Here is an 11,104-nt window from a genome sequence, read left to right as displayed (position 1 = left end):
TAGTAATTTATCAATCTTATCTCATCTCCCAAATTTTTGCTCCACCTATTTTGTTGGGACAAAAAGGGTAAACTAACAAGGGTAGTTTAGTAATTCACCAATCTTGTCTCATCTCTCTATTCTTGTTCCACCTATTTTGATGGGACAAAACACTCGGTATTATCATGTTCCAGTCTAATGTCGCGCCAAACATGGGACACAAGATCTTGTTTTGTCCAGTCCCGCGTACAAAACGCATCCTAAAGACGCTTACGTCCTATACGTCTTGGTCATTATCCGAGTCCCCAATTAGAAGATGTGAAATTTGAAAAGAAAGGAAGATACGACCCTAAATCGTACGTTACTAATTGACACGGGAGTCTTCACGGAAACATCATCTCTACCCTCTACCCCCTAGACCCTATCACAACGAGCGACTTTGAACAACACGTGTCTATCACAATGGTTTCGTTTTTCAATTTACGTTTTCACAATTTATTCAAAATCAATCATACTTGCAAATTGTATTGTTTCTCGTTTGCGATAATCATAGTTCTATCGCAAGAAAATACCTACCCTCGAGATTATGACAGCAAACAAATGTTTAAAGAAGATAAAAAACAGACCATCGTGATATGCTGACGCTTACTAACTAAAGTGGCAAAGACATACGATTAAATGAGGATTTGTTGGCAAATACCTGACAAATTACGCAGAAATTATGTTCTTCATCAGCGGGCAACGGATCTTCCGGATTACAAGACCTGAAAGTTCTCGTTTTCAGATGATCCGAAATAGAAGTTTCCGACAAGCCCGAGCCAACATTTCCAATTTGTTCCCCTAGTGCAAGAAGCTCCTGAATAGAAAGAAAAAAAGAATGGGAAATTACGCAATGATGGTAAAACAATTAATAAATCATATCAAATCCCAACAAAACGAGCCCCGCATATCCCACCTGGAGGTGGGTCCACAGGTGAGATGTACACAGACCTAACCTCTACCCAAAAAGTAGAGCGGTTATTTCCGTAAATACCCCTGGCTAGTAAACCAAGAAATGAAATATAACAAATAAATAACCTTTATAGACATTTATAAATGGTCCGGTCCACTAGTACCGGTCAAACTAAATCAAACAAACACCATAAACCTAGACAGTATAGGGACCACGAGCTCGAGCTTAATAATTTTTTAGCTCGAGCTTAATAATTTTCGAGCTCGAGTCGATCTCGAACACAAAATAGAACTCGTTAAACTTAATGAGCCGAGCTTCACAACGCTAATTTTCGACTCGGCTCATTTGAAAGCTCAATTGACTTTTCCGAGTCGAGCCATTCGAGCATACACTTTTCGAGCCAAATATGTCATATGTTAATATATCATACAATAAAAATATAAAAATCATCAGCGTCGAGCCAATAAACAAGTTAATCGATTGTGAGTTCGAGCCCATAAACAATCATCGAGCTCATAACTCGAGCTCAAGCCCTACATTGAAAAAGTTACTCGTTTTTTAGCCGAGAGAATAACCTACTACTCGAGTCGCTCGGCTCGTTTACACCCCTAGTACCGGTACAAATGAACATTTGAAAACGACATTTTTTAGAATGAACAAAAAAGTAAAAGTGACATCTTTTCTTTCGTCTTCCTTTTTGAAAACCCAACTAAACATTCTAAGGTATTTTCAAGCTTGGACAGAATTCGAGTTACGAAAACACTCGTAACTAATTGAACCCGTACCCCTAATTTTTCGCTCATTCATGTCCCTATTAAATAAAAGTGATTTTTCTACAACTTGCCTCGTAAGACATGTGGTCTATATCCAAGCGCATATCGTTGTGATGATCAACTAAGTGTCCTACTTCATGGTAATCGGAAATATCAAGGATTGCAACTCCCTACATATGTCAAACACACATGAGTCGGCCAAAATAACAACACTCGATAAACCGAAATAATAATTCTAAAGGGAAAAATGCAACAAAGTTTGGCTTAATTTCTATTTAATGTAACAAAGAAATGTTTTTTTCTCAATCAGTGAAGTGTTAAAATTTTCTATTTTATACCCATTTTGACTTGTAACCTACTAATCTTGTAACATTTAATGACGTGGATGTCTAAGTTTATAGTCTACTTTGTTGTATTGTAATGATTTCCTAAGTGGGTATCTACGTCATCAGATGTTAGAAGATCAACAGATTACGAGTCGAAATGGGTATAAAATAGGAAATTTTGAATCTTTATTACATCCATTGAGAAAAAAAACAATTATTTGTTACATTAAGTAGAAAGTAAACCAAACTTTGTTGCATTTTGATGCACTTTGCTCCTAATTCTAATAATACTTGGGTTTTTTCGTTGCAAACTAACCATTGTTCTTGAAAAATGCAAACTCCAAAAGAAAAAAAGAACGTTATTGATTGGAAGGGCAAGCTATATATATATATATATATATATATATATATATATAGAGAGAGAGAGAGAGAGAGAGAGAGTGGTTCAGGGGAAAACCCCCAAAAAAATGAAAATATGAGGAACACCGTGGTAACTATTCATCTGGACGGTATGCACATGTACATACAAATAATTGAAGTTGGTCCTTTGTTTTTATGCATGTCCATGTTATGTACTTACCAGGGTGTCTCTTGATTTTGCATTTCTTTTGCGGTTTTCCCCAGAACTTGGTCCTATATATATCAACCCCATATACATATATATATATATATATATATATATATACACAAAAAAGAGAACTTCAAATTTGTGTTAACAGAGAGAGAGAGAGTATTACATCTTCGGGAAGAACTCTTAAATTGGGGAAGCTACGATGTCTTGCGGTGGACTCGATCATCAATTCTCGTCGATGAGCTTCATATATTCTAAGGCCATTTGGTGGTGTGGGAACCACAAACCTAGGCCCCGGATCAACCATGTGTTGAAAAGGATTTCCGGTGGAGGTGCTTATAGAATGCCTATGTGAAGTTGATGCTAGATGCAAATGGACGTCCATGTTTTGGGCTTGTACCGGTGGCGGCATAGGTGGCAATGGTGGCGGATGATAGAGATTGTGGGACCCTTGATGAGATGTGATAGGAGGAGGATGCATATAAGCCGAGGAGTTTCTACTCATGGTTGCAACTTGATATCCATGAATCCCCATGTTTGCAGCCTCCATACCATCTCCATTGATACATCCTGAAATAACAAGAGAGCAAGGTTGTAAATGGATATATCTATATCTACATATATACATTGGTTCGTGTGTGTATAGGATCAGGTTCAGGGGAAACCACAAAAAATTGAAAAACTAAGGAACACCTTGGTAACGTTTATCAGGACGGTATACACATGTGCATACAAGTAATTTCTAAGCAATTTATCCGATATGCACATTTGCATAAAAACCAAGAAACAGCTCCGATAACTCGTATGCACATGTCACACCGTCCAAATGAATCATTACCAAGGTGTTCCTCAGTTTGTCAATTTTTAGGGGTTTTCCTTGAACCTCCCTCTCTCTCTCTCTCTCTCTCTCTATATATATATATATATATATATACACACACACATACAAGCAGGTTCATTTAGGAACCTTAAATATTTTAGGAAATTAGGAATCACCTATTTTGTGAGTATTATTCATCGTGAATACTAACAAAAAGGGTGGTTTCTGGTTCCTAAAATAAATATTTATTTAGAATGTTTGACTATTAATCAAATATCAAAAATGCCCGTCAATAAGAACAAAAATGGAGGATTTGAGAACCAAAGCCGAGTTTACCAATATTTTTAGTGATTACTAACAAGCAAAACGGTAAATATGGATTAGAATCTTAACCAAAAAGGAAATGTATGCTTCTTTGACAACAACTCAAAAAGAAAATTGATAACTTAAAAATAAGGACGGATATTTAAAATTCTCCGTCCAAAATAAGTGTCTACTTTCCAATTCTACCCTTAATTGTGAGAGAGAGAAAATCATCAAGCCCACTATTATTAAGGGTAAAATTGTAATTTAGTTAATTAAAAGGTGATAATTATATATTTCTAAAACCCTCTTTTTCATTGTGGACATTTTATTATGGGACGGAGGGAGTATTTTTTTTAAGTATATTTTTTAAAACGACATAAACATTATAGATATCGCTCATTAGACGATGTCTCCTTTATCACCACTATTACTATAATATTCATCTAATGACCATCAAACATAAAGCAACACGTAGATACATACAATATCTGAATTTGTATCCAACAAAAATGAATATATTCATATTTGTATCCACTATAAACGGATGAGGATATGAATGCGATCACTCTTTCATCAGTAATTCAGCATCCAATCCGTTACCCAATTGATCATGAAAAAGAAATCAACAAGTAGAATAATCCACTCAAGATAATTTAATAAAAAAACATAAGACACAAAGAAAATAGAGTTCGCCAATACCTTGCAGGTAGGGTACACCATGAGCGCGATTCCATGGGAAAGCGCCATTAGCACCATGCTGGTCCAACAGAGGAGTAGGAACTGTTTGAGTCGGTTGACCACCATGAATCAAACGGTTATTGTTATGCACTCCCACATGGTCAAACCCCATAACACCCGTGGCTCTATTCCTGCCACCTCGGTTAAGTCCACCTTCCATGCCCAACCGGATATCATTGTGAGCCCCATAAGATGTCGCATCCATCATTGTCCCCTCGGAGGTGGCAACCGAAGAACTCGAGCCAGGTGTCCGGTAAAAACCCGGAAAATTCCTAGGGAACCCTTCAATGTTCTTTCTCTTAAATGCATCATTAGGTCCTTCCATAACTAGACTTCTGTTCCTTTCAAAGATTTGATGATTGTTTGAAAAGGGTAAATGATCATGAACCCCTTGATTAATTGGAACAGGGAAAACTCCGGAAGGTACCATGAACGTATTGCAATGTTCACCGTTGTATTGGGTGATCACATACGGCAGCCACCCGTGATTCTCTGGCAGGTAACGAGGATCAAAACCCGTTCTGTTTCCTGGAGGTGGTATTATCGTGCGACTGTTAAAAGGCTGCGGATAACATGTTACCCCACCATATGATACCATACAAGGTTCAGCGTGAGGATGGACTTGTTGCGGTTCCAAATGTTGTCCCATGACGTTGAATAATAGGTAGCCAAAACTTCCTGATCAAGTGAAAAGAAAAAGTCTTCGTAAAGACATATTTGAAAAAATATAATTAATCGAAGAGCATTGTGAAAGTTTTTATTAGCATGTGTTTCCGAAAAGGGAAATTTACATAAATAGCCAAAGCTGATAGGTGGTTTCAATTTTTAGCCATTTTCTGACCCAAATTCACTTTTTAGCCAATTCTTAAGCAAAAGGCTTACGCATAAGCGTAAGGATTAGGATTGGTTTTTGGCAAAAAAAGAAGAAGAATCCTTACGCATATGTGTAAGGTTTCTTTTTTTTTTTTTGCCGAAAAACAATCCTTACGCATATGCGTAAGCCTTCTACGTAAGGATTGGCTAAAAAGTGAATTGGGGTCAGAAAATGGCTAAAAAGTTGAACCCTATTTGTTGATTGGCTATTTTGTCAATTTCCCTTCCGGAAATTAGAACTACGAATGCCAAGTTACTAGGTTTAAAAGTTTATATACCAAATTAGCGCATACAAAATATACGAAGATCATTAAATTTATCAAAGCAGATCCCCCCAAAAGAGAAAGAAAAGATTGTATCGAGTAAATATATGTGAAATCAAAGTTTCTTGTGCTAGATCTTCTATAAAGTTTACGTGCCAAGCAATTGAATGTGAGTATTACTTCCGTCGCTACTTTTTAGCTCCTACCCAAGAAACGATTTAAATTAATAACCACGCTATCCATAAAGTAATGTCAAATGCACCCTTTCGGTGCTAACATAATCCTTCAGTCAACTCATAAGACTTCAACACTGCTACATGACGTATGATTCTCGAAGTATGACTCACAACTCACAAGGTCACGAGTTTGGTCAACTAAGATGACGCACAATGCACTTGATAACATGGTAAGAAAGTTGTAAACCAAACACCAAATTCTCGTATATGACACGCCAAATTTCAACACGTCTTTTTGGATTATTTGACATTGTCATCAGCTAAGGGCCTGTTTGTTAGCAGCTTAATGAGCTTAATGGGATTCACAGCTTATTTGGTCAACTATACATGACTTTTTAGTAGTGGCTTAATGATATAAAAAGTGGCTTATTTGGTAAACTTCTAGGGGGAGCTTTATGCAGAAAGCCATGTTTTTCCAAACCTGCAATCCTCCCAATCTATACAAACAGATTAATCCACACTGTCAACTTTATTTATTTAGGACTCGATGAAAAACCAACCACACACACAACCCCTAACTCTTACCAAACATAGCTAGTTTATCTGCTAGCTTATCAGCCAACAGCTGGTTTATCTTACCGGTTGCCAAACATAGCCGTAAACACGAACTTAAGCCAAACCGATCAACACAAAAAAGAAAAACATATAACGTATAACCCTACAAACCCTCTTATAAATGAATCTTTTTTGTTTTCTATGAATCTTGGCATGTAGATTAGAACCCTACAAAATCCTTTTATCACCTTATATTGAAAAGGAATTCGACAAGAATCAAGCATTGCCCCCAATTTCGCACGAAACAATGACCAACCCCGCCCCCAAAAAAAAAAAACCTAAAAATTTTCAATCTTGCAATTAGCACTTAATTAAGGTACATTTTCCAGGTGTAGCTTCATTTCTTTGATTCAAATTTTCTTTTATGTTCTTACTTTGATACATCAATCTCCCAGTTCAATGAACAAAACCATCTAAATCAGAAAAATTAACCCAAATTTTACCCAAAATAGTTAACAAACATCAAGTTCCCAATGATTTCACTTCAGAAATCAAAATCAAAATCAAAATCCAATAAAATAGAAATACTTATACCTTTTTATCATCAACAACTTCCAGAGCTTAAATTAAGTTACAAATCCGATTCCTTCAATCCAAAAAGCCCTAAAATCGAACCACATGGAAATCAAAGAATCGTTAGCACACAGTAATTCGATGAAAAACCCTATTCCCTAAACCAACGACGATGCTCGCAAACCACATTAATTTAAGTTTTTTTCACCGATTTCAAAACTTCAAATTAAATTTAACGAATAAGAAATGAAGGGAAATGGATATAATTTGACAAATGGTTGAAGAAAAGCATACCTTACAAGAATTTTGATCGGAGTGATAATCGACCGGACAGCTTACTTTTAGAGTGGGTTTGAGAGAGAATTTAATGGGAAGAAATCACCTGTCTTTTCTCTAATTGCCCTTAACCTCTCCACTTTTGTTTGCGCCCCTTCTCCATTTCCACCGTACCCATGGTTTTGCAGAGTTATTACAGGGGGTGCCATTGCAAATAAAGGTTCCAAAACCTCCTTTCGATGTCCTCATTCTTAGCAGGTTGTTTGAGATTGCTTGTAAAAATAAGTTATTGATTTATTCTTATGTGATATCGGTAATAAACAGTTTTTAAAGAAGTTAAACTTTTTTGACTTGTAATAAGTTGATAAGTGTTTTTGTAGAAAATCATAAATTATTTCAAATAAGTAATCTCAAACACCCCCTTACAATTTGTTTTATCATGTTTGGCAAGACTTGAAATAACATGACATCAGACTGTTTTCGTGAAACCAATTACATCATAAAAATGATATTGAATCTGAATACGAAAGTAACATGAAGGTGAACCTTTCACCTTTACATTTTGTTTTTGCTACGAACGTTTGATGCTTTTATACGTTCACAATGTTTTGTCGTGAAGTTTCAATGTTATTTGGTAGTTTCGCAAAGACAGATTGGTCTCATGTGAATCGAACCTTATTTGGTAGATTTAGTTTTTATCTTCTATATCCTAAATAATTAGACTATTTCTTAACGATGGGTATTCTTATTAGATTAAGTGTTTCGATTAATTTTTCGGGCTATCACAAATGATTTTAGTGGTTTTGAGTCGTTGTAGGTGAATCTTTATGACCACAAGCGCTTTGACAGCGTCCAGACTCGAACTTAGTGAAGATGAGATTTCTGCTCTTGAGCCTTAACCAGTCACATTTCCACAAATGAATTTTGTTATAAACTATAAGTTGTTACTGAGTTTTTGTTTTTTCAAACATTTTAAGAAATTAAAACAGACGGATCAGATACTCAGTATCCAAGACTGAACCAACTTGCGCTAAACAATTGTTAGCGTGGTGGTGTTTGGTGTTATAATAAATTACAATACTCTATTTTCATATTAGAAATCAACAGACTGTTACGTCAATGAAGGTTTAAATTTTGAGGTCAAACAATCGTTCTTAGGCTTCACGTTGTTGTGAATTTATAAATTATAAGATGCATAAAAACGATTCTGATGACATGAAGATTACTAAATTTGGTTTAGAATTTTACCAGAAACCAAAGAAAACCAGATATTCATGCATCATGCTTCCATTATTGGTTTTTTTTTTTTCTCTCTCATAACTTTATTTATTTCAAAATAGTTTGACGGGTAAGGGTGGATAGGATGTTATTACGTATATATGTTAAAGATTTGGCGTAAAATTCATGATATCGTGTCCAATTTGTCAAGCAAAGTAGTTGTCGTAATATATCGCGAATCGGATTATGTTTTTGGCAAAACAAGTCCCTTGACTTTGAAGGGTCTATTAAAAGAAAACCTTCCAATTTCACCCCTTATTTGATATTTTCTTTTAGCCCAAACAAAAAAATTGCTTACATAGGACTAAAGGGTTCTTTGGTTGTTTTTTCATTAAGCACTGTATGGATAAATTTGTCTGTATAGATTAATTTATCTATATAGACTATGAATTGAGAAGGGTTTATTTGGAAGGGTTTTCATAGATGGAATGAGTGGGTTTTTTAATTAGGAGGCATAGGTTTGGAAACAACCTTCTACCTACAAGTTTACTGAATAAGCCACTTTTATAGCGTTAAGCCAGTACCAAACAGTCATATATAGTTAACCAAATAAGCTGAGTCCCATTAAGTTGCTAACAAACAGGCTCTAACTCCGTTCTATGCCCCCTTTCCCCTCTTTTAATATATTTTGTCCAACTAATAAATTGAATTTAAACAAGAAAAATGGTAATCCAGTATGTCAAGGTTAGTTTACACATACGTCAACAGATTTTATAGGGTTTAAAATTAACAGTCAGACAAACCCTCCGATACAGAACATGAACCAGTGACTTATAAAAGGCAAATTTAACGTCTTACCAGTTGAAATACCCATCAAGATTAATAAAATATTATTTTTCATATAAAAATTAAATAATTTGCATTCCTTTTAAACATGATTACAACTTCAAAATATTTGATAGCTTTTTATGAAATTTGAATATTGAAGGTTTTAAATAAACTTTTAGTGGATAACGAATATTCCAAAATTTTATTCCAAAACAAATATCATAAAATAAATTTAATTGAAAATCAAAAATAGAAAAAAATGACAAGTAAATATACACATGTGATGTCATATATTCATTTATATTCTGACAAAAAAGTTGATCACCAGTAACTCTAATCGACCTAATGAAACCCGTCTTCAAGAACATAAATATGATACGATAATTTTTGTCTGAGGCTAATGGGGTTGCCCCCTGATAAGTAGGGGGCGAACATGAGACCTATACTGTATTAAATTTTGTTAGTATTCAACAGATCCTCAAATTTCGGTATTCTTAAACAGCCACAACCCTGATGGCCTCGTACAGTGTCGTATCCAAAGTATATTTGTATCATCGCACCGTAGCAACACATTTAAATAAAATAATAGCATTCTCAAGGATTATTAAGAGAGTGTATATAACAATCCACATATATATATATATATATATATAATATTAGTTAATTTAAATAATCATTTTCGGTTTTATATCTTAGCTATTTGTCGTCTAAAATCACTAAAATGTCACTAGGTCCATATTTTACAGAGGAGTGAAAGTGTAAAAAAAAAGGAAGTTTTTGAACCACGTATGCAAGTGTAGGAACCAAATGTGTAAAATAGACATAGGTCGGAGGTGTTTAAACTAATTTACAGATTTGGTTCCTACACTTGCGGATCTGATTTAAAAACATTTTTTTTACACTTTGACTGCTCCATAAATTACGGACCTAGTGATATTTTGGTGATTTTATGAGAGAATTGATTAAGAAATGAAACAAACATCTAAAAATAGTTACTTTAATTAATTTCTCTAATTGCTATTGGATCTAGGGGTGGCATTGGGTCAGGTTGTGTTAGGTTCGAGTTCAACCCATTTATTAAACAAGTTGAAAATCTCAACTCAATCTAACTCATTTAATTAAATTGGTTGATATTTTTAACCTAACCCAACCCAACCCAATCTGTTACCTAAATAGAGTGACAACAAATTGGCCTGTTTATGTTTTTCTCAACCAAGCTGTTAGATAAATTGGTTGAACCTAGATTGACTCATTTAATTTTAAAATTTTAAGTTAAAAAAAAAAGAATTAGACTATTTAATTTTATGAATAAAACACAACCACAACCACAAATACAAATAAATTGTTTAAAGTTTGAATAAAACACAATCACAACAAATACATTTTTCAAAATAAATTGGAAACCTTTCATTTCTAAGTAACTCGACTTCCACTTTCACCAACATCAATTTCACTTTTGGTATCACTTTCATCTTGATCCTCTATCTTCCCTGTCATGATTGCTCCCACATAGCGCTTCAAGATGCGATTCCAGTTGTGTTACAATGAGAAGAAATCAGTGAACAATGAGAAGACTATGATGAATAGTCATCTTGTGGTTCAATAATTAATAGCTACCCAAACTAGATAGACAGTTACCCAATTATAAACATTAAAGTAGATAGATATTTACCACGACCTGACTACATATAGAGGTCATGTACCTCCACACTGACATTAAAACACAACTAACATTCATTAAAGCCTAATACAACTAAGTAAAGCCCAATACGACCAAATAGAGCCCAATAGATCCAAATAAAGTCCAATACATACATTAAAGTTCAATGGATCCTTTTATGATCATTGGTGACCTGTTACGTGATTGTAAGAAGACA

At 34.7% G+C, this 11,104-nt stretch overlaps 1 protein-coding gene across 3 annotated transcripts in view; it reads right to left on the bottom strand.

Annotated features, from left to right (window-relative positions):
- The window catches only part of LOC112501048 (probable E3 ubiquitin-protein ligase ZFP1), an 8,193-nt gene extending 914 nt beyond the window's left edge, over positions 1-7,279 (bottom strand). For 2 of the 3 annotated variants that reach the window (XM_025104688.1, XM_025104689.1), the window contains exons 1-6: positions 7,200-7,279; positions 6,927-6,995; positions 4,427-5,143; positions 2,768-3,171; positions 1,776-1,874; positions 680-835 (exon numbers count right to left, since the gene is read on the bottom strand). In XM_025104688.1, coding sequence (XP_024960456.1) covers positions 680-835; positions 1,776-1,874; positions 2,768-3,171; positions 4,427-5,114 — 1,347 coding nt within the window. In that variant the 5' untranslated portion in view covers positions 5,115-5,143; positions 6,927-6,995; positions 7,200-7,279. The remainder of the gene's footprint in view (positions 1-679; positions 836-1,775; positions 1,875-2,767; positions 3,172-4,426; positions 5,144-6,926; positions 6,996-7,199) is intronic. The other variant, XM_025104690.1, reaches the window with a different exon arrangement.
- Positions 7,280-11,104: the final 3,825 nt, after the last annotated feature.

This window comes from Cynara cardunculus (assembly GCF_001531365.2).
Source record: "Cynara cardunculus var. scolymus isolate 2C chromosome LG 17, CcrdV1, whole genome shotgun sequence".
NCBI classification, from domain to species: Eukaryota; Viridiplantae; Streptophyta; class Magnoliopsida; order Asterales; family Asteraceae; genus Cynara; species Cynara cardunculus.
The sequence above is the reverse complement of the archived record's forward strand: the minus strand, read 5'-3'. Positions and strand labels throughout refer to the sequence as shown.